Here is a 24947-nt window from a genome sequence, read left to right on the forward strand (position 1 = left end):
ATACATTATAATCATTCTTTTCTTTATTTTGATTTTTGAATATTCTAATAACTATAAAAAATTACACAGTTAAAAGAAAACACCTTACTTCCTCCAAAATCTCCTTTTATTTCAAAACAACCCCACTTCCTTTTAAATTCTATCTTCATTTTAAAACTTAAATCTAATGTAAATCATAATTTCAAAAAATTACATAAAATATTTTTCTAATAAATACATATTTTAAACATGGGTATTCAAAACCTATCTATCTAAATTTATATCTTCAAAACTTATTTATCTATACAATAGAAATAGTAAATACATATTTGAAAAATTAGTTATTTATATAAATCTTTATGAAAAGAAATATATTTTCCTAATCAATTTTGATAACAAATTTGTTTACCCACTTTTAGTATTAGTGCTAAATTTGTTTACCCACTTTTAGTATTAGTGCTTAAATTCTTTCTTTCACAGTTTTCTCAAATTTCCAAGCATTTAAACAAAAAAAATCCTAAATAAAAAAATTAATATTTCTTTCACAAAATTTTCAACTTTTCGTACATTTAATAAATAAATAAACAAAAAAAACCAAATTTATAGTTACCTTCCCATTCATTTCCTTCTGCTCCATGTGATCCGTGCTATCTTCTTGCAAGCTATCACCCTATCCATTTTTGGTTTAAACAATATTACCCTCAGCATTATATTCAAGTGATCCCTGCTATCTTCTTCCAAGCGATCACCCTATCCATTTTTGGTTTAAACAATATTACCCTCAGCATTATATTCAAGTGCGTGTTTGGAAAAGTACAAACCGTTGGATCAACTTAGTGTACTGCAAATAGTTTCGAATTTCATCGAATTGTTCGGTGTATTTTTTTCAAAATTTTTGCCTGGGGAATTTGGTAACTGTGATTTAAAGCATCCTTTATTTGATTTTTTATTTTCTTTCAAATAACATTCTACACAGAAAGTTAATTCTCTGCATTCCTCCGCCAGCACAGAGAAGAAAAACTCACTTTTTTAATCAAAATTTTCACGTTTGTAATTTCTCAGGAAGAACAACTTTGTACCCTTGCCCAACACAATATTTTCCTGCAGTGCACTGTGTGTCAAGCCCGCCACCGAAATCAGAGTGAACAGTACAGAGATGGCCACTGACTCTCTGCAAGCGACGTCGGGCAACTTCGAGGCCTTTCTCATTCTCCATCATCAAAAATAAAATCGAAATACAACAGGGAATTCGACCGAGAGAAACAGTCCAAGGGGTCTTGTACTAATTCCAACCTCACCCAGCATACATTACATACTCGTCGAGGTTCACTGTTGCGAAACTTCTGAGGTAGCAAGCACCTTCCTCTAGAACAAACCCCACAGAGAAATTTCTACAACAGAATCTATAGTGGTGATGCCTTGGACAGATGATTGGGTGAAATGCTAAATTGAATGCGTTGCATTCTGATTCATAGAAATTTTTGCTCCGAATCTAGTGATATCATTTTAGGTTATTTTGGCTTTGAATTCTGTGATACTATTTCAGGAGATAATGTTATTTTGGATCATTTAAAATATATTTTCGAGTAGATAAAATATATTTAATATTTTAAATAATATTTAAATTTATGTATTAAATAATATAAATTTATAATTTTAATTTTTTTCCAAGTAATTAAACTAGCACAATTATATTAATAAATGCTGTTGAATATGCTAAATTAATATATTAATATATCAAATCTAAGATTAATATCAAAAACTCAAAAATTAGAAAGTCAAGGAATCATAAACCCAAAAGATTATTTATATTATAAACCCAAAAAATAAATATTGAAAATCCAAAGAAATAATAATAAGCCAAACGAATTAATATTAAAAATGCAAGAGATTATTAATATTACAAATCTAAGAAATCAGTAAACCCAACGCATCAGCACATTAATATCAAAAAACCTTTGAGACTAATATAAAAGAACTAAGAGGATACTAATAGTACAAACCCATGCATAAATATTCCCAGGTTTTAATATTATTCCCTTGGGCTTACAATATCAATCCCTTGGGTTAACTAATTTAAGATTTCATATTCCTAGGGTTTAATATTATTCCATTGGGATTAATATTATTCTCTTCGGTTTATAATCCCAATGGGATTAATATTATAAGCTCAAGGGATTAATATTATAAATGTAAATGATTATTATATTATAAACCCAAGAAATTTATATTATAAAACCAATGGATTTATACTAAACCTAGGATTAATATTGTAAACCATATCATTAATATTATACCCTAGGTATATGAACCCTTAGATTAAAAAAACACAACAGATTGATATTATAAACCTAAGGCACCAATAAAGCCAAGGGTTTGAGACTAAAAACTCAAAGGAACAATACTAAACCTAAGGGATTAATAAACCTAAGGAATTTATAACATAAACTGAAAGGATTATAAACACAAGGGATTTATATTAATATTCTTAAGATTAATACTATAAAATCTATCAATAATATTATACCTTTACAATATCAACCCTTGGATTAATAAACAGAATGGATTGATATTATAAACCCCAGGCACTAATAAACCCAAGGGATTAATACTAAAAACTTAAGGGAATAATATTAAACCCAAGAGATTAATATTGTAAACCCTAAGAATATAGACCCTAAGATAATTAATATAAACCCTAAAACAAATATGGTCAACCATGATTGATTTTCATATTGAGACAATCTTTGTCACAATGCGACATTGGACCATGGTTGACCATGATGATTTCATATTGAAATAATTTTTGTCACAATGTGATATTGGACCATGGTTGACCATAGTTAATTTTCATATTGAAACAATATGACGTTGGACTATGTTTCACCAACCAAAAAAAATAAATATGTAACACCAAATTCTAACTCTTGAGAAACTATTTGTACATCCTATGCTACCCATTCTTATTGGCTTATGTTCTATTTAGAACCCTAACTACATGGATAGATGGGAATCTATGACAAGACCATTCACAAACTTGTCACACGAAAAAAAGAAAATGGCACGAACCCCTTAATTTGAATCATAATTCAAATAAATTTTATGTCTTATACTATATGATGCTATAAAAACCGGGGATGATTCTACGTATGAAATTCACATCACTGTAATTACGCCGTAAGGCGTTCCCTCTGAGAGGGACCTCCCAAAATGTCTTCGTGTCGAAATTGTAGCCCTTAGATCTAGTGTTAGACGATGGGAGAAAAATGAGCCGTTGATTAAGAGGTTAAAGATTTTTAGGGTTTTGAGAGTGTTGACGGGGCGGCGGCGGACCTGCACAGGCGACCTGCAGAGGCGGACTCTTCTGCTGCCTTCCCATGCTGGCAAAGAGACTCTGCGATGGCGGACCTGCGACCTGCAGAGGCGGACTCTTCTGCTGCCTTCCCATGCTGGCAAAGAGACTCTGCGATGGCGGACCTGCGACCTGCAGAGGCGGACTCTTCTGCTGCCTTCCCATGCTGGCAAAGAGACTCTGCGATGAGACTCTTCTGCTGCCTTCGCATGCTGGCAGAGATTCTTTGTCGACAGTTATTTGGCCTCCATGATTCAGTGGATTAGTAGCTATTTAAGGTTCGACCCACAGCTATCAAACCCTCATCGTTTACGTTTTCCTACTGTTCATACTACATAGCTGTCTCTTCTATAAGCTTACATGCTTTCTGGGTTTGTCAGGTATCCAGTTATGATCCAAGTCCTCTTCTTCTGCACACATAATCCTTTGATATCATTTTTTTATTTTACTTAAATCGCTTCAGATGGGAAGGTAGCCTTCCCAACTTATTTTTTTTCCTGTTCAATGTTTTTCCAGGTTGTTAACTCAGACAGATTACCAATTTGGGGAGGAATTGAACCACTGAACTGGCAGACTGAGACATTCAGGTACTCAAGCTTTGCAAGTCACTGGCAGACTGAGACATTCAGGTACTCTTGACCGGATCCTGGTATAAAACTTCATCTGTAAAGTCAATAATGTTTAATGTCTTCATTATACTCTGTCTTGTATTGTTACTATCAAGTAACTTCTTCTCTAGCTCGGCACAATGACTTTTTAAGGAAAATACATCTGTTTCTAGACTTTCAAAGCGCTCCAGCTCACTTGACAACTCGCTGATTCTCTACTTATGTTCATTAATCACAGAGTCACGTAATTGCAACTCCGTTTTTAGCTGCTCATGTTCCTGTTCAATGTTTTTCCAGGTTGTTAACTCAGACAGATTACCAATTTGGGGAGGAATTGAACCACTGAACTGGCAGACTGAGACATTCAGGTACTCAAGCTTTGCAAGTCACTGGCAGACTGAGACATTCAGGTACTCTTGACCGGATCATGGTATAAAACTTCATCTGTAAAGTCAATAATGTTTAATGTCTTCATTATACTCTGTCTTGTATTGTTACTATCAAGTAACTTCTTCTCTAGCTCGGCACAATGACTTTTTAAGGAAAATACATCTGTTTCTAGACTTTCAAAGCGCTCCAGCTCACTTGACAACTCGCTAATTCTCTGCTTATGTTCATTAATCATAGAGTCACGTAATTGCAACTCCGTTTTTAGCTGCTCATGTTCTACTATTTTTTCATCCAGAGATTGTTTCAAATTTTCTCGTTGTTGAGCTAACCCTTTTCCTTTTTTCACTGCCATAGTCAGTTTCTCCCTTATTACTGATGATCTCTCTTCTGCCTCCTCAAGCTGTACCTGTAAAGCATCCTTTTGTTTTTTCACTGTCTCTAGCTCTTCAGCCATTATTCTATTTTGTTGTATATGACTTTCTATCTCTACTCTATGTGATGCCACTGTGTATCCTGTTTATGGAAACTCTTGTTGCGCTGATAAAACTATCAAATGATGGACACGTAGAACACCTTATATCATTGAAATTCTTTACACAATCATCTGTAGTGTTGGTTACAGTACAGTCTACACATTCAACACTTAACCTTCACTGAATCTATTTTAGCAGAGGGCTTCTTTTATGTCATATGGTTTTATACATATTTGTGTGCAGAGGGCTATATAATCTTCATGATTTCTCTTGCGGTATTTCAATATGATTGGTAATTTAAAAAAAATTTGAGGCTTGCTGTTCAGACCATTTAGGACTAACTCTTTGCCATGCTTAACAAACTTAACATAGATTCACGGACTTAACTGTGTTGCTTTCTGTCACAACATATATAACTCAGGGTTAGGGTCTGCCCATAGACAACGCCTAATGAGTACGGCATCCATTTATAATTTTGTTCATGGCAGTCGAAGTGACCTGGGTCCTTGGGCACTCTTCAAATTGCCTCCGCTCAATGGATCCAACAGTGCTGTTCACAAGAGGAGGGGGCCAAACAGATCAAGCCTGTTGAGAGCTTCAAACATAGCTCCTTACAAGGATATCTTTAATGGAGCAGTGGGCTTATTGCTTTTTTTAAATAACCTGAAATCTCCAACAACTTATGTGTGCCTCTCAAAGAATTGAATCTTGGTGGCTGGCCAACACACCAACGATCTCACTGCTGAACCTTCACTGAATCTATTTTAGCAGAGGGCTTCTTTTATGTCATATGGTTTTATACATATTTGTGTGCAGGCCAACTAATACATGAATTCATTTGTCCATGGGTTTTGATAAATACTATCATGTTTCAAAATTCATTTGTCCATGGGTTTTGATAAATACTAGCATGTTTACAGCATCACACTCTCCTTTCATTTCTGAAAGCGTTTTGATAAATACTATCATGTTAACAGCATCACACTTTCCTTGCAAGCTTATCCCAAATGAATCTTTCCTTATCCAAATTAAATCGATTCAAAATCAGGCCATTGGTATCTTTATAGGCTGGTGCACCTTGCAAGTTTTGCATCAAAATAGCTCTAATTTTGTATAACTGTGTTGCTTTCTGTCACAACATAGCTCCAAACAAGGAAGCCTGTTGAGAGCTTCAAACATAGCTCCTTACAAGGATATCTTTAATGGAGCCTTCCATGTCCAAATCAAACCTCATTCAAAATCATTGCATTGGTGTCTTTAGAGGCTTTTGTGCCCTGCAACTATTGTGGCAAAATAGCTTTAATTCTACCAATGTGCTGCTTTTGGTCATGCTTTAAGTTGCAAACTTAACATAGATTCAGGGACTTAACTGTGTTGCTTTCTGTCACAACATATATAACCCAGGGTTAGGGTCTGCCCATAGACAACGCCTAATGAGTACGGCATCCATTTATAATTTTGTTCATGGCAGTCGAAGTGACCTGGGTCCTTGGGCACTCTTCAAATTGCCTCCGCTCAATGCATCCAACAGTGCTATTCACAAGAGGAGGGGGTCAAACAGATCAAGCCTGTTGAGAGCTTCAAACATAGCTCCTTACAAGGATATCTTTAATGGAGCAGTGGGCTTATTGCTTTTTTTAAAGAACCTGAAATCTCCAACAACTTATGTGTGCCTCTCAAAGAATTGAATCTTGGTGGCTGGCCAACACACCAACGATCTCACTGCTGAACCTTCACTGAATCTATTTTAGCAGAGGGCTTCTTTTATGTCATATGGTTTTATACATATTTGTGTGCAGGCCAACTAATACATGAATTCATTTGTCCATGGGTTTTGATAAATACTATCATGTTTCAAAATTCATTTGTCCATGGGTTTTGATAAATACTAGCATGTTTACAGCATCACACTCTCCTTTCATTTCTGAAAGCGTTTTGATAAATACTATCATGTTAACAGCATCACACTTTCCTTGCAAGCTTATCCCAAATGAATCTTTCCTTATCCAAATTAAATCGATTCAAAATCAGGCCATTGGTATCTTTATAGGCTGGTGCACCTTGCAAGTTTTGCATCAAAATAGCTCTAATTTTGTATAACTGTGTTGCTTTCTGTCACAACATAGATCCAAACAAGGAAGCCTGTTGAGAGCTTCAAACATAGCTCCTTACAAGGATATCTTTAATGGAGCCTTCCATGTCCAAATCAAACCTCATTCAAAATCATTGCATTGGTGTCTTTAGAGGCTTTTGTGCCCTGCAACTATTGTGGCAAAATAGCTTTAATTCTACCAATGTGCTGCTTTTGGTCATGCTTTAAGTTGCAAACTTAACATAGATTCAGGGACTTAACTGTGTTGCTTTCTGTCACAACATATATAACCCAGGGTTAGGGTCTGCCCATAGACAACGCCTAATGAGTACGGCATCCATTTATAATTTTGTTCATGGCAGTCGAAGTGACCTGGGTCCTTGGGCACTCTTCAAATTGCCTCCGCTCAATGGATCCAACAGTGCTGTTCACAAGAGGAGGGGGCCAAACAGATCAAGCCTGTTGAGAGCTTCAAACATAGCTCCTTACAAGGATATCTTTAATGGAGCCTTCCATGTCCAAATCAAACCTCATTCAAAATCATTGCATTGGTGTCTTTAGAGGCTTTTGTGCCCTGCAACTATTGTGGCAAAATAGCTTTAATTCTACCCATGTGCTGCTTTTGGTCATGCTTTAAGTTGCAAACTTAACATAGATTCAGGGACTTATCCATATACAAATTACAAAGCCTAGTGAATGTTGCATCCACAATGTCAATAGTGGTCTTTTTTGTTTGTTCTTTCTCTCTTGCAAATTTATTGTTTTCCCTTGTACTCATTAATGGGTAGAATGCAAAATCCTTGTTTATTCGCACATATGTGCATGAGAGACTTGGGAGGAGTGTGCTGCACCTGAGGTCATGGAGGAAACAGGGCCAAAATCCCTATTAAAATGACACATGCACTGAATTTGTCTGTAAAAACATTTGCTAAGATTATGCCAGATAAATCTTTAATATGGTTTTCCCTGTTCATAGTTTTTATTTTTTCACCAAAGAACTCCAGGTAAACGCTCCACTATTGGCAATTTTAATAAGGGGTCATTTTGGCTATATAATCTTCATGATTTCTCTTGCGGTATTTCAATATGATTGGTAATTTAAAAAAAAATTGAGGCTTGCTGTTCAGACCATTTAGGACTAACTCTTTGCCATGCTTAACAAACTTAACATAGATTCAGGGACTTAACTGTGTTGCTTTCTGTCACAACATATATAACCCAGGGTTAGGGTCTGCCCATAGACAACGCCTAATGAGTACGGCATCCATTTATAATTTTGTTCATTGCAGTCGAAGTGACCTGGGTCCTTGGGCACTCTTCAAATTGCCTCCGCTCAATGGATCCAACAGTGTTGTTCACAAGAGGAGGGGGCCAAACAGATCAAGCCTGTTGAGAGCTTCAAACATAGCTCCTTACAAGGATATCTTTAATGGAGTAGTGGGCTTATTGCTTTTTTTAAATAACCTGAAATCTCCAACAACTTATGTGTGCCTCTCAAAGAATTGAATCTTGGTGGCTGGCCAACACACCAACGATCTCACTGCTGAACCTTCACTGAATCTATTTTAGCAGAGGGCTTCTTTTATGTCATATCGTTTTATACATATTTGTGTGCAGGCCAACTAATACATGAATTCATTTGTCCATGGGTTTTGATAAATACTATCATGTTTCAAAATTCATTTGTCCATGGGTTTTGATAAATACTAGCATGTTTACAGCATCACACTCTCCTTTCATTTCTGAAAGCGTTTTGATAAATACTATCATGTTAACAGCATCACACTTTCCTTGCAAGCTTATCCGAAATGAATCTTTCCTTATCCAAATTAAATAGATTCAAAATTAGGCCATTGGTATCTTTATAGGCTGGTGCACCTTGCAAGTTTTGCATCAAAATAGCTCTAATTTTGTATAACTGTGTTGCTTTCTGTCACAACATAGCTCCAAACAAGGAAGCCTGTTGAGAGCTTCAAACATAGCTCCTTACAAGGATATCTTTAATGGAGCCTTCCATGTCCAAATCAAACCTCATTCAAAATCATTGCATTGGTGTCTTTAGAGGCTTTTGTGCCCTGCAACTATTGTGGCAAAATAGCTTTAATTCTACCAATGTGTTGCTTTTGGTCATGCTTTAAGTTGCAAACTTAACATAGATTCAGGGATTTAACTGTGTTGCTTTCTGTCACAACATATATAACCCAGGGTTAGGGTCTGCCCATAGACAACGCCTAATGAGTACGGCATCCATTTATAATTTTGTTCATGGCAGTCGAAGTGACCTGGGTCCTTGGGCACTCTTCAAATTGCCTCCGCTCAATGGATCCAACAGTGCTGTTCACAAGAGGAGGGGGCCAAACAGATCAAGCCTGTTGAGAGCTTCAAACATAGCTCCTTACAAGGATATCTTTAATGGAGCCTTCCATGTCCAAATCAAACCTCATTCAAAATCATTGCATTGGTGTCTTTAGAGGCTTTTGTGCCCTGCAACTATTGTGGCAAAATAGCTTTAATTCTACCCATGTGCTGCTTTTGGTCATGCTTTAAGTTGCAAACTTAACATAGATTCAGGGACTTATCCATATACAAATTACAAAGCCTAGTGAATGTTGCATCCACAATGTCAATAGTGGTCTTTTTTGTTTGTTCTTTCTCTCTTGCAAATTTATTGTTTTCCCTTGTACTCATTAATGGGTAGAATGCAAAATCCTTGTTTATTCGCACATATGTGCATGAGAGACTTGGGAGGAGTGTGCTGCACGTGAGGCCATGGAGGAAACAGGGCCAAAATCCCTATTAAAATGACACATGCACTGAATTTGTCTGTGAAAACATTTGCTAAGATTATGCCAGATAAATCTTTAATATGGTTTTTCCTGTTCATAGTTTTTATTTTTTCACCAAAGAACTCCAGGTAAACGCTCCACTATTGGCAATTTTAATAAGGGGTCATTTTGGCTATATAGTCTTAATGATTTCTCTTGTGGTATTTCAATATGATTGGTAATTTAAAAAAAAATTGAGGCTTGCTGTTCAGACCATTTAGGACTAACTCTTTGCCATGCTTAACAAACTTAACATAGATTCAGGGACTTAACTGTGTTGCTTTCTGTCACAACATATATAACCCAGGGTTAGGGTCTGCCCATAGACAACACCTAATGAGTACGGCATCCATTTATAATTTTGTTCATGGCAGTCGAAGTGACCTGGGTCCTTGGGCACTCTTCAAATTGCCTCCGCTCAATGGATCCAACAGTGCTGTTCACAAGAGGAGGGGGCCAAACAGCTCAAGCCTGTTGAGAGCTTCAAACATAGCTCCTTACAAGGATATCTTTAATGGAGCAGTGGGCTTATTGCTTTTTTTAAATAACCTGAAATCTCCAACAACTTATGTGTGCCTCTCAAAGAATTGAATCTTGGTGGCTGGCCAACACACCAACGATCTCACTGCTGAATCATGATCCCATTGGTATCATCCTTTATTTTACTTTCTCCTTGGGAAGAAACTGTGTAAAGTGCATGTCAAACTCCCTTCCGGACACAAAGTTATCCAATATTGGTTTGCTAAACTGTGTAAAGTGCATGTCAAACTCCCTTCCGGACACAGGTTATCCAATATTGGTTTGCTATAGGGAGTAACCTTCACTGAATCTATTTTAGCAGAGGGCTTCTTTTATGTCATATGGTTTTATACATATTTGTGTGCAGGCCAACTAATACATGAAATAATCCTGCAACTAGGTTATGCAGAATTAGGGTACATGTTCAATGATTCCTCGGATTTATTATCAATGATTAATCACCATCATTTAATTACACATCAGAACCCAGAATTAGGGTACATGTTCAATGACTCCTCGGATTCATTATCAATGATTAATGACCATCATTTAATTACACATCAGAACCCGGAATTAGGGTACATGTTCAATGACTCCTCGGATTTATTATCAATGATTAATGACCATCATTTAATTACACATCAGAACCCCAATAGATAAATAGAGAATATATTGATGTGTCCCTCTCAAAGAATTGAATCTTGGTGGCTGGCCAACACACCAACGATCTCACTGCTGAACCATGATCCCATTGGTATCATCCTTTATTTTACTTTCTTCTTGGGAAGAAACTGTGTAAAGTGCATGTCAAACTCCCTTCCGGACACAAAGTTATCCAATATTGGTTTGCTAAACTGTGTAAAGTGCATGTCAAACTCCCTTCCGGACACAAGTTATCCAATATTGGTTTGCTATAGGGAGTAACCTTCACTGAATCTATTTTAGCAGAGGGCTTCTTTTATGTCATATGGTTTTATACATATTTGTGTGCAGGCCAACTAATACATGAATTCATTTGTCCATGGGTTTTGATAAATACTATCATGTTTCAAAATTCATTTGTCCATGGGTTTTGATAAATACTAGCATGTTTACAGCATCACACTCTCCTTTCATTTCTGAAAGCGTTTTGATAAATACTATCATGTTAACAGCATCACACTTTCCTTGCAAGCTTATCCCAAATGAATCTTTCCTTATCCAAATTAAATCGATTCAAAATCAGGCCATTGGTATCTTTATACGTTGGTGCACCTTGCAACTTTTGCATCAAAATAGCTCTAATTTTGTATAACTGTGTTGCTTTCTGTCACAACATATATAACCCAGGGTTAGGGTCTGCCCATAGACAATGCCTAATGAGTACGGCATCCATTTATAATTTTGTTCATGGCAGTCGAAGTGACCTGGGTCCTTGGGCACTCTTCAAATTGCCTCCGCTCAATGGATCCAACAGTGTTGTTCACAAGAGGAGGGGGCCAAACAGATCAAGCCTGTTGAGAGCTTCAAACATAGCTCCTTACAAGGATATCTTTAATGGAGCCTTCCATGTCCAAATCAAACCTCATTCAAAATCATTGCATTGGTGTCTTTAGAGGCTTTTGTGCCCTGCAACTATTGTGGCAAAATAGCTTTAATTCTACCAATGTGCTGCTTTTGGTCATGCTTTAAGTTGCAAACTTAACATAGATTCAGGGACTTAACTGTGTTGCTTTCTGTCACAACATATATAACCCAGGGTTAGGGTCTGCCCATAGACAACGCCTAATGAGTACGGCATCCATTTATAATTTTGTTCATGGCAGTCGAAGTGACCTGGGTCCTTGGGCACTCTTCAAATTGCCTCCGCTCAATGGATCCAATAGTGTTGTTCACAAGAGGAGGGGGCCAAACAGATCAAGCCTGTTGAGAGCTTCAAACATAGCTCCTTACAAGGATATCTTTAATGGAGCCTTCCATGTCCAAATCAAACCTGATTCAAAATCATTGCATTGGTGTCTTTAGAGGCTTTTGTGCCCTGCAACTATTGTGGCAAAATAGCTTTAATTCTACCAATGTGCTGCTTTTGGTCATGCTTTAAGTTGCAAACTTAACATAGATTCAGGGACTTATCCATATACAAATTACAAAGCCTAGTGAATGTTGCATCCACAATGTCAATAGTGGTCTTTTTTGTTTGTTCTTTCTCTCTTGCAAATTTATTGTTTTCCCTTGTACTCATTAATGGGTAGAATGCAAAATCCTTGTTTATTCGCACATATGTGCATGAGAGACTTGGGAGGAGTGTGCTGCACGTGAGGTCATGGAGGAAACAGGGCCAAAATCCCTATTAAAATGACACATGCACTGAATTTGTCTGTAAAAACATTTTCTAAGATTATGCCAGATAAATCTTTAATATGGTTTTTCCTGTTCATAGTTTTTATTTTTTCACCAAAGAACTCCAGGTAAACGCTCCACTATTGGCTCTCCTAGCTCAGAATCACTTCTCTCCATCAAGGCAATAATAATTGACTGAGCCACTTCATCATTGCAAGATCCAACATAGATCAATCCAAGAGATATAGCAGTGAAGGCAATTACATCTATGGGAACCTTCCAGACTCATGGACTTAATAGATTGCTACCATCCTCAATTAATGAAACAGTACAAGTCTGTGCTAGGTTTAACATATAACTTTCAGATATATATTACAAGAGAAAATTGTAAGAATTTGATTGGCTATGTAGAAAACAATGAATGCTACCTTATAGCAAATTTAGGATTTTGAACTAAGCTGGGCTAAAACACAACTCCATACCCATCAATCACTGAGAATCTGATACACAAACTAACTTACAAATACATAAAAATAATAAGACCTTTTCCATAAGGTTGTCTCTGCAACAAAGCTGAGTCGCATCTTGCCTCAGGGATAGGTAGAAAGCATTCACCCTCTACCTCTGTTAACATATGTCTATGCTTGCACACATTGCTTGCAAAATTCATATTTTCTGATGTAGCTTTATGAAGCTCAAGTACCATATCTCTCAATTGCTTATCACGTTCTGATTTTTCATCTTGCCTCCTTGATAAATATTCCTTGCAATCATATAGCTCTGCAGAAAGTTTGGCATTCTCCTCAGAGAATCGATTCCTTTCTTCTTCATGTTTTTGGTGGAAATCAGCTTCTTTTTTCATTTGCTCCAGCTCAGCTCTCACTACATGAAGATATTCAGATAGCTCTGCTCTCTCATTTTCTAATTTTTTGACCAAGACCTTGAATTCATCAAGATCATTCATCGCTTTAACCTTTTCAGCCTTTATTTCATGCATTTCATCACTAAGTTGAGATATTTGACCATTAAGTTCATCAGTCAGCTGCCTTGTTCTCATAGCTTCTGTCTCAAGTTGTTCTTTTTCAACCATTGTAGGACATGTCTCCAGCTTATAACATTCAAATCTCTTGTAATCTGTTCTTTAGCTTTAATAGCTTCATCTAGAACAGGTCTCATTTCAGCCAATTCATTTCTTACCTTGAGAACATTTCCAGTCCCTGCATATGCACAGGACTCCAGCGTAACTTGACAATATCTTGATATTTTCTCATTGAATGTCTTTGCTACTTCCAAAGTTGCATCAACTTTTTCCTGTTTATTTCAAGAGAAGAGTTAAAAGCCTGTGACTTTGAGCAAAAGCGAGGAAAACCTGTATTCTTGTTAGCACAGACATTATGCAAGGCATACATCACTACCTAGTGCCATAACATCTCACAAAAATCAAACAAAACACTTCTTTAATACCTATAGCATCATTGGCAATAAATCTTCTTCAACATATTGGAAACACTTCTTTAATTTTCCTTTAAATATACCTCTTTCTTCACTCTTTTTAAAAAAAATCAGCATATCTTATGTTTCTTTTTCTTACAGCATATTCCCAAAGTAAGCACAAATCATTGACCAATATATGTCTGGAGGATATAATGGCAGTTAATGGACTCTGTTCAAAATCAATCCACTCACCTGCTTTCCAAGATATAAGAGGCCAAGGCCTAAACAAAGAAATCGAGTAAGTGGCTCTCCTAGCTCAGAATCACTTCTCTCCATCAAGGCAATAATAATTGACTGAGCCACTTCATCATTGCAAGATCCAACATAGATCAATCCAAGAGATATAGCAGTGAAGGCAATTACATCTATGGGAACCTTCCAGACTCATGGACTTAATAGATTGCTACCATCCTCAATTAATGAAACAGTACAAGTCTGTGCTAGGTTTAACATATAACTTTCAGATATATATTACAAGAGAAAATCTGTGTAAGAATTTGATTGGCTATGTAGAAAACAATGAATGCTACCTTATAGCAAATTTAGGATTTTGAACTAAGCTGGGCTAAACACAACTCCATACCCATCAATCACTGAGAATCTGATACACAAACTAACTTACAAATACATAAAAATAATAAGACCTTTTCCATAAGGTTGTCTGATCTGAGAATACTCATATTTCTGAATTCCTTCTTCAAATCCAAACAGTAGCTAAAACTGATTCCCTTTTACTTTTGTGTTCAGCTAATCTTAATGCTTTAGGGATGTAAAACCAATACAAGATTCTCCTTTTGTATTCTTAGATTTTCCAGGGTAAACAATCATGAAACTGAAAGAAAAATGCACTTAGACCATCCTAACTCACTTTGTAAGTAAATTATTCACATCAGAGACAATCATGTTAACATAAAATGGATTGATGGAGTATCATTCAAGAACAAAGTATAACCTACGATGTTAGACACTTTGCAAGTATATTGTTCACACCAGAGACAACCATGTTGACATAGAATGGATTGATGGAGTAACCTAAGATGTTAGACACTTTGTAAGTAAATTGCTCACATCAGAGACAATCATGTAACATAAAATGGATGGACAGAGTATCATTCAAGAACAAGCTATATCCTAAGATGTTAGAATGTATATGGTTTCTGAAAAGAAAATTAATGTTACCATAAAAAGAATGACCACTTATAGTTCTGAAGTTTGAAACTACTTTACCTGGAGCAATGTAGCCATAGGAGCCAATAACAGAAGACATGGCCTCCGAACCAGTTCGAATCAGCTTTGCAACTCCAAAATCTGCAACCCTTGCAGTCATGTCAGAATCAAGCAATATATTGCTAGGCTTAACATCTCTGTGTACAATGGCAGGACGGCAATCTTGATGAAGATAGCATAAGCCCAGAGCCTCAGGTTCCTGGATTCTTAGATACATGTGCTTCTTAAAACTCTGAACAATACAGATATATGAATTTCCACCATATCTGTCATTTGCAAATTTGTGCAACATTAAATATAAATCTAGGCTTCAACTTGGTGTTTTGAACTATGCTCTCAGGTTATTCAATCAGGCTTTGTTAACTTTGTCAGTGGTTTATCCTATGCTTTATGCCAAATTTTGTGCAACATTAAATATAAATCTAGGCTTCAACTTGGTGTTTTGAACTATGCTCTCATGTTATTCGATCAGGCTTTGATGTGCATATTTATATATCCCATGTAACGAAGTACAGCCTTATATTCTAGCTATACTCTCAATTACAGAGTATAAGTAGGGTAAAATGTTTTTAAATATGAAGGTCTTACAACAAGGTGGCTGGAAGTTCTTGTAACGAGATCCAATCTTGTTAACTTTGGAAGTAATTTGACTCATAAAATGTATTTATATATTTTACTTCTGAAATCACTATTTAAGTTTGCAAAGTTATGCATATTCTATTTTTAGTGTGCAAAGTCATGCATATTCTATCTGTAAATTTGAATTGATAACTTTTGAATGATGCAACATATTTTTTTAACCATCAAATTATATTAAAAGATGATATTAAACTACTTGTTCTCGGATCATCTTGCACGTAGTTTAATCTCTGCTTTGTTATTGAATTTCTCCCTGCCTTTATCTGACAATATCCATTTTTTACTATGTGTGAAGCAGTTGCAAACTAATTTGTAGTTGTTGTTCAACTTTCAGCGTTGAAGGACATTTCTGGACGTTCTCTGTATTGCTTCAACTCCGGTAACAACCTTAATCTCCTTTCCGAGTTTTTGCTTCATTTCTATTTCATCCATGGACCATGATAGAAAATCCTCTTCCATCAATTGTACATTAGCCACTCAGCAACTATAGAGTCTTACTTGCAAGCAGAAAGTGTTTTTCATATATTTAACATTATGTATATTATAGAAGTAAAAGATCAGTCTTTTATCATATTGTTCAAGTTCCTTTGGAGACAATGCTTAATAGTAAGTGGGTATTATGGTAAACATTTTTATTTGCTGGGGCACCCACATTTGCCTAGGATTTTATAGCATAAGAAAGCCTTTAAATCCCTGCAAAACCTTCCTTGCGAGGATTAGATTGTGTGGATTATGTTGGGTTTTCTTCTCGCAAAGACTATTAATTTGCATAGCAATGTGCAGCTTGTTTTGGTTACTCACACAACAATGTTAAATACAGATACTTTGCCTTGGCCTACTTTGTTTTGTCACTGGGCAATCCAACTTTCAGCGTTGACGGACATTTCTGGGCGTTTTCTATATTGCTTCATCTCTGGTAACAACCTTAATCTCCTTTCCGAGCTTTTGCTCCATTTCTATTTCATCCATGGGCCATGATACAAAATCCTCTTCCATCAATTGTACATTAGCCACTGAGCAACTAAAGAGTCTTATAAATTTCATTCAAAATTATTTTCCGATTGAAATGATTCAGTTATATATATGCTTTCTTGATAATTTAAACTTTATTCCTTTGTGTTTAACTAATGCAAAGTGGTGCCATCGTGGCTGTCTTGTTTTTTAGTGTGTGTTGATATTATATTCCACTTGTCATTTTTTTTGTCATCCACACATTAAGAAAGCGGAAAACAAATACATGCATGTACATTTACATTTAGAATGCATGTGGTAATTGATTTAGGACTTTGCGTGTGCTCTCTGCTCTATGTTCAAACAGTTTCGCTTCTCTTTCCTTAGTAGCTAGGCTTTTCATTGCAAAAAAAAGAAAGTAAACGATTGTTTATCATCTTAGATTGCATATTTAGGAATTGTATCTGTACATCACGCGATCAACCTTAAAGGCAAACTTCTTAAGAAAGATCAACTGTAAAATACATTTCAATAAACATAAAAACGCTTTGGAACCTAACGCACACCATTTAGAAGTCTAGGCTAGAGACGTGTTCCGGCGTCGTAAAACCTGGTAACTATCACTTTCATCGTAGGTTGGGTGATTCCTCCTCTTTGAAATGACAAGTGCCAATACGGACTTGTGCTCCCACGTACCGTCGAGTATATATTGGGAGACCACAGTAGGCTATAAAGACAAAAACTTTTAAAGAAGTCCCACGATTGAAATGCGTTATCATAAAAGAAGAAAAACTACATTTCACGACAGAATGCAAAAACATCCTTCGAGAAATTCAGAGCATCTCGACATTGTAAATAAATATTGCAGAATGTGTTCCTTGCTTTTTGGCAATTCCTATTGTCCAATTTTATAAATACAACTTTACAAGATATATTGTTGCATGTCTTCTTATGAAAATTTCTTATATACCATTGAAATAAATATTTGTTCTCCATTGTATCTAGCATTATGTTAGTAGAAAAAATCACATTTTTTTTTTCCTTTTATCAACTTTACACATGAAACTACCTACATGTATGCATCAAAAATACTAATACGTTCTTTCAAAAACATTTCTCAAATAAAAAAAATCACATGGCACTATTCAGAACTTAGATTTTTTTCCCCTTCTTTCGCTTTCGCTTGCATTTTTTACCCTTCTTTCGCTTTCATACAATAACGTGGTTGTTGTCTCTAAATAACATTCTTGTTTTCCCCTCCCTTGCTTATAGGTACCATAAATTTTGCGAATGGCTTCTTCTTCTAATAATGAACGTGCTCGAAGATACTATGCAACAAATAAAGAACGAATAAATGCACGACGCCGTGAGCTTTACCAAGCAAAAAAAAACATCATAGAATGTCAAAAACACAAAAAACAAAAGGGTGACCAACCTTCCTCGTCTGAAATGCCCCACCCTGAAAACAATCCTCCCTTGCAATTATCAGGCTCTTTATCTTCTCAGCAAACCTCTCAAACAAATACATCCATGCCTCATTGCCCTAACCCCTCCTTTGCACATGCTTTCAGCAACGTTTATACCGATCAAGCACATCGAGATTTCCGTTCAAAGCTTGATAAACTTCCACCTAAATGTCCATGCTCCATTTGTCTTGAATCATATCCTGGAATACATATCCGCAATTCCAACCACATGGATTGCTGCTCTAGATGCGCCTCTGAAACAAAGGGTCATCGCTTCTCATTATCAAACAACATGGACCCTGGCCCTCAACCAGCTGCTCTTACGTCTCTTTCGCAAATAGAAGAAATGCTCATTGCTAGGGTTAACCCTATATTGCAGGTAACACATGCACGTGGTGGCCAGTATAAATACAGTGGCCACACAATTTGTTTTCCTCAAGACATAACAAAAATCGCAAACATGTTGCCACGACGTGTTGAGCACTTGGACATCCTAATTGTCACGCGTCATAGTAATGACCATAAGGCTTATGATTTCATTGTCAGTAGACATCGCGTTCTCGCTGCATTGGAATACAAATTGGCTAATGACCCATACTATAAGAATGTTCGTATTGATTCCAATGCACTGGCATCCTTACCAGCAATCCCCACCGATGTCTCCTCCTCGCTTCACCATTCCAATACTACAGAAACCACTGTTCGCCTTCCACTTGAACCACCCCATGAGCTCACCGAAGATTTCGCAGACCCATCTGCTGCCCAAACATCATCGTTCGTACCCATCATACCCAATACAAATACAGAAATTCAAGAAATCCGCCATTATTTGCATGCTTGCAACCACCAATCTGATACTACAATTGAGTGGCCAACAATTGGTTTATCGCCAGTCAATGAATACAACACAGAAGGTCTACTCTCTATGGCTTTCCCCGCCCTTTTCCCGACAGGCGCTGCAATGCCAAATCAGCCAAGAATGAAAACAGTGCAGTTACATGAATATGCACTTCATCTCATACGTTACTGCGATAACAGATTTGGAAGCCACCCACGCTTTCGTTATTACATATATAATCTCATGATGCGGCATCGCAGCCAAGCAACAGCGTCGATTTTTGTGAAAAAAAGCATCACAGATAACTTTCCAATATCTATTCGAGATCTGAACATTCGCTTAGAACAGTTTCCAGATGAGCAATTGGCGGAGCAAGTCATGCGATTCGGTAGCTCTTTACGTGGAACAAGGTCATTCTGGCACAAAGCTAAAAATGAGCTAATGGACATGATATCTCAACTCAGTTGCCCGACATTCTTCTTCACATTAAGTGCAGCTGATACAAAATGGCCTGATCTTCATGCAGTCATGCCCGGATGCCTTCCTACTGATATTGGAAAACAACAAAAGTGGAGAAATGATAACATTATCTCTAACCCACATTTAACATCGCTATATATGCACCATAGATTCACAGCATTTCGTGAGATTATCTTGGAGAAACACCTGAATACAAAAGATTACTGGTACAGGTACGCATTCTACCGCATTTTTTTTTTCCTCCAAGAACTCTAAACATCATTCCTCACCTATTGCAAAATTATCTTACAAAAACGCATTCTTGTTAGGTATGAATGGCAACATAGGGGATCTGCGCACATCCATGGTTTCCTTTGGATAGAAAATGCACCTGATATGGGGAATCTCAACTGGGAAGACACAGAAGCAGTCGATATTGCAAGGCAGTTCTTCGACAAATATATTTCCGCTTGGAACCCTCGTGCTCCTTCGAGTTCAAACCAACCAAATGCTTGGACAAATCCCGAAGACCCTTGCCTGTTGTCCACACCGCAAATCTTCAGAACCAATCCTTTCAGTGACTATGAACAACTCGTCAATTGTGTTGAACGTCACACAAAATGCTTAGAAAGCACGTGCCTAAGAAAAAATGGATCCTCACTCCAATGTCGTTATAAAGCACCGTGGGAATTACATCCAAAATCGGCCTTATTCATTGATTCCAATGGCCAAAAAACATACACCCCTGCTCGGAACGACGATCGACTCAATAGCCATAACCCTACCATCCTATCTATTTGGCGTGCAAATGTTGACTGCCAACCAGTACTCTCCATACACGCTGTACAAAAATATATCGCCAAATATGCATCCAAAGCTGAAAAAAAATCTGAAAGCTTCCACGACATGCTACGTAGAATTGTCCTTGCTTCACCCATTGCTGACCCAGCAACATCCGCATTTCGAAAATTTCTTGCTGAAACCCTTGTTGATCGTGACATTGGAGCCCAGGAAACCTGCCATATGCTGCAAAAATTACCGTTAACATTATGTAGTCGGCCATTCATTTCTTTAAATGTAAACCAAAAAATTCTTATGCGCCTTCCACAAACGGACGCCACCTCCACTACATCCCCGCACTTCATAGATACATATATCCAACGCCCTTCTACCCTAGAGTCCACATCACTAATAGAGTTGGCAAGATCCTGGTCATATGATCCTCGTCGCAAAACAAACAAATGGAAACAAAGGCCTACAAAGGCAATTGTTCGGGTCATACCACGCTACTCCTCCATACCATCCACAACAGAACCTTGCTACGCTGACTTTTGCAGGGTTGAGCTTATGCTATACAAACCTTTTCGCCGTATCGTACAAGATATAGGAGATTCTGCTGCAGATTTCATCGCAAATTGGCAAACATTTCGCCCATTCTACAATCCTTGGCATCAACACCGCACACTATCTGATATTGAATCTGTCGCAAATGATACCTCAACTATGAATGAAGCCAATCCAGCAGACGCCATGGAAATAAATGAATGGGAATTACTTTCCCAATTACACCCTACAAATGAGCTTCTCATAAATGACCTTGACATGCTTGGTCTTCGTGGCTTTGATGACACCCATAACTGGAATCATACCACTATCCCATTGGATCTACAAAATAATGCAATACAATTCATTGAGAATAGCCGCTCCATCCACCGCATTCTTCAAACACATCAACATACCCTGCCGACCCTTACTACATTATCTCCAATGCAAAGAAAAGCTCTGAATATTATTTTTAATCATTTTGCTAGGAAGGATTATTTACCCGCTCTCAGAATGATAATACAAGGCACTGCTGGTACGGGAAAATCCCTCCTTATTAATTGCATCAAAGATATGCTCATAGGCCTTGCAAGCCTGGAACCTTCACCGATCATGCTCCTCGCCCCTACAGGGGTTGCTGCCTTCAACATACAAGCATCGACAATCCATTCTGCTTTGCACCTTCCTATAAAGGATCTTATGCCGTTAGAAGGTAGTGCTCTTGCAAAATTCCAGGAAGAACTCAAGCATATAAGATACATACTGATCGATGAAATGAGCTTCATTGGGCCAAAGCTTCTCAGCCATATTGATGCACGTCTTCGCGAGGCATTTCCCCACCAAAGAAACACTCCTTTTGGTGGTTGTTCCATAATATTAGTTGGTGATCTCGGTCAGCTACCACCCGTCAAAGACATACCTCTGTATGCAGGGACGAGCCACGGAAGCGCACTGTGGGGCACCTTCGACACAGTCATCACATTGGACACAATATTTCGTCAACAAGGCGACGACATCGCACAGGTTACTTTCAGGAACATTCTACAGAACATTAGAGATGCAAATCCAACAATCGATGACTACAACATACTCATGTCGCGCACAGATTCCTTTTTATCAGAAGAAGAAATACGTTCATTCCATGATTCCATGCATTTATTTCCAACAAATGCTCAAACAACGGTCCATAATAAGCAAATGATGAAATCTCTTAACACTCCTATCGCACGATCCATTGCTGAAGATGACACCACATATTCCAGTCTTTCCTCTGAAGATGAGCAACTTGAGCGAATTGTATTGCTATGCAATGGCGAAAAAGTTATGTTGACTTCCAACCTTTGGGTTTCAGCCGGTCTTGTTAATGGTTCCCTTGGAAAAATTGTAACCATCTTTTACAAAGAATCAACTGCACCACCACAAATTCCAACATTTGTTGTCGTAGATTTCCCCAAGTACATTGGGCCTCCTTGGGATGAAAGAAACCCCACTCACTTGCCTATTCCAGCAGTAAAAAGAAATGGTCGTGCACAAATTCCACTGAAGATGGCTTGGGCTTTAACCATACATAAATCTCAAGGTATGACCCTTCCAAAAGCAACAATTGACATTGGAAAAACAGAACGTCAAGGTCTCACATTCACAGCTATTTCAAGAGTGCCTTCTCTGCAAGATCTCCGGATTAACCCCGCATTCAGTTTCGATCGTTACGGTAAAATGAAGGACAACAAAAACATTGCTCGCAGAAAACACGCGGAGGAAATTCTCCGTTCAATGCCGCCTCCAGATAATCTGCTCCAACCCGTACTTTGACATCGCCAAAAGGTTTCCTCCATTTATTTACCTCATTCTCTTTATTAACATACTTTTCATATCTTTCAACAACAACAAACTTTAATCATTATTAGTAAATAAGCAAATATTAGGATGTCTTTATATTGTCTATACATCTCATTCTTACCTTTTCTTTCTTTTGCAGCAGGCCACATGGGCTCAGAAATAACATACCTACACAACTACATGTAGATTGGCAAGCAAAAAAACTGCATCTCCAGCTGTGCATTGACCTCCAATTGTGTTCAATATGCCGTTATTCACCATGCATCTTCCACTAACAATATATGGATCCCCATAGCAAAGGTAACTTCATTACCATTCATTCCAGATTCATTTTAACACAACTCACCTGCAGAGTATTACTAATACATTTCTGCAACTGGTTTACATATTGCTAATTCTAACAAAATATAAATTTTGCAGGCCCATTGCTGCATCTTCAAGGCCTTCGCTGCCTCCGCCATGTTTTCATACAACTTCAAATATGGAATGACAAGCACAATGTTCTTTAGACTATTATATTCCTTCTCGAACCTCTTTTGTTACAATTCACTGTTTGTATTTTCCATTTCAAACTTGAAAAAATATGTTTCAAGATCGAATACCGTTTTCATTGTTTGTTTCCTCACAACTATTTGTGTTTTCCATTCCAGTCTTTAAAAAGGATGTTACAACACACTTTGTATTTTCCATTTCAAACTTTAAAAAGGATGTTACAATACAATATTTGTATTTTCCATTTCACACTTAAAAAAGGATGTTTCAACATCAAATACCATTTTGATAGTTCATGTCCTCCCAACTATTTGTGTTTCCCGTTTCAAACTTAAAAAAGGGATGTTTCGACATCAATGCCATTTTGATAGTTTATTTCCTCACAACCATTTCATTGTCAATGGGTTTTAACATATTTTGTTTACAAAATCAATTGACTTTAATGATTATAATACATGTTTTCAAAATATCTTCATATTAATTTAATTTTCAATTTCAGTAATGGTTTCTTAAATAGCCCTTTCCAAATCAATATGGTTGCTCGGTTGTTGTTCGCATATTAATTTAATTTCCCATTTGAATAATGATTTCTTAAATAGCCCTTTCCAAATCAATATGGTTGCCCGTTTGTTGTTCACATGGACTCATTCATTTATCTTCACCTTTAACTCCACAGTTTTTCCAACAACAAACAAAGGTCTCTAAACAGGTTCAATGCATATTTATGGCTGCTTGCATTCTATTTCAACGGTTTCCGGCATCGCTCCCCCAAATAAAAGCTCGCATTCATCGACCCTTGCTTCCAAAAAAGCCCACAAAAACCTATTCACGTTTCAATATTCTTCCACACACTATGCCTTACGGCGTTTCCTTTGCAACACTAGGTGCAAATGCTAGTATATTCATTCTGGATTAATTTTACCTCTATCTTCCATGACACATGAGGGTGGAGTCTGAAGTATACACGCCACAAACACCATTTGAATAGGAAGCAATACCAGAGTGAGAATTAAGTGGAGCCATGGGTGGCAAAACGATATAGATAGCCACTGGCCTGGACGAAGGAAGCAATCAACTCTTCATTGGGATTTATGTGGACCTGCAATTGTTGTCTGATTGAAGGGCGTCGTTGGGGATCCGGATGTGAGCCAGCAAGTCCCAAAATCAGTGATCATTTCATTTGCTCTTCGTCAAATTCAGCATTCAATCTAGGATCTGCCGCCTCGATAGCTCTTCCCTTCCGTAAACACCCCATTTAAATCAGAATAATTTAACTAATACATATAATCGAACTATTATGAATTTCATAATAGGAATGTATATGTTGTTTGCTATAGGAACACGAAAGTATAAGAAATTGTTGTAATATTCATTGAAATAGAGATACTAGTTATGCATTTTATATTATAATTAATTATTATTATATTTACTTAAGATTAAATGTATTATTTATTTAATTAATATTATGTATAAGACAGATTAGTTAGATTTGGATTAGTCCAATTGATCCAAGGTTATGTTAAAGAAAAAAAGGATATGACTTTAAATTTATTGAAGGAGGGGATCTTGAAATTATCATCTTAACAACAAGTGACCAAGGACAAATGATCGTAGGATCTAAGGTAGGCTTTGAAATTTTCATGCGAGCCAAATTGTTTTAGG

The 24947-nt window shown here is 37.1% G+C and overlaps 2 protein-coding genes and 1 long non-coding RNA gene across 6 annotated transcripts; 2 read left to right on the forward strand and 1 right to left on the reverse strand.

Annotated features, from left to right (window-relative positions):
* The first annotated feature begins 3151 nt into the window (after nt 1–3151).
* LOC149141009 (uncharacterized) lies at nt 3152–23079 on the forward strand. 3 transcript variants are annotated; one of them, XR_016264044.1, is made up of 6 exons: nt 3152–3711; nt 3848–3960; nt 4237–4349; nt 16252–16296; nt 16738–16833; nt 22936–23079. It is a non-coding gene; the product is annotated as an uncharacterized LOC149141009 (long non-coding RNA). The 3 variants fall into 3 exon arrangements; XR_016264045.1 differs by having other exon boundaries at nt 3156–3609; nt 3848–3918; XR_016264043.1 differs by having other exon boundaries at nt 3158–3609.
* Nucleotides 13227–16118, reverse strand: LOC149141010 (26S proteasome non-ATPase regulatory subunit 2 homolog B-like). Of its 2 annotated transcripts, none has more exons than XM_089446471.1 (2): nt 15279–16118; nt 13227–13868 (listed from the first exon to the last, which is right to left on the reverse strand). In XM_089446471.1, exons 1-2 carry the CDS (start codon nt 15568–15570, stop codon nt 13858–13860), a joined length of 303 nt encoding a protein of 100 aa, XP_089302597.1. In that variant the 5' UTR covers nt 15571–16118; the 3' UTR covers nt 13227–13857. The 2 variants fall into 2 exon arrangements, with proteins under 2 accessions (XP_089302597.1, XP_089302596.1); XM_089446470.1 differs by lacking the exon at nt 15279–16118 and adding an exon at nt 14244–14608.
* On the forward strand, nt 19647–23079 carry LOC149141011 (uncharacterized). The gene is made up of 2 exons (XM_089446469.1): nt 19647–22778; nt 22933–23079. The coding sequence occupies exon 1, from the start codon at nt 20028–20030 to the stop codon at nt 22764–22766; it is 2739 nt and encodes a 912-aa protein (XP_089302595.1). The 5' UTR covers nt 19647–20027; the 3' UTR covers nt 22767–22778; nt 22933–23079.
* Nucleotides 23080–24947: the final 1868 nt, after the last annotated feature.

The sequence above is a fragment of the Pinus tabuliformis genome, chromosome X (assembly GCF_031772625.1).
Source record: "Pinus tabuliformis cultivar Carrire ecotype Pingquan chromosome X, CPIR1, whole genome shotgun sequence".
NCBI lineage: Eukaryota > Viridiplantae > Streptophyta > Pinopsida > Pinales > Pinaceae > Pinus > Pinus tabuliformis.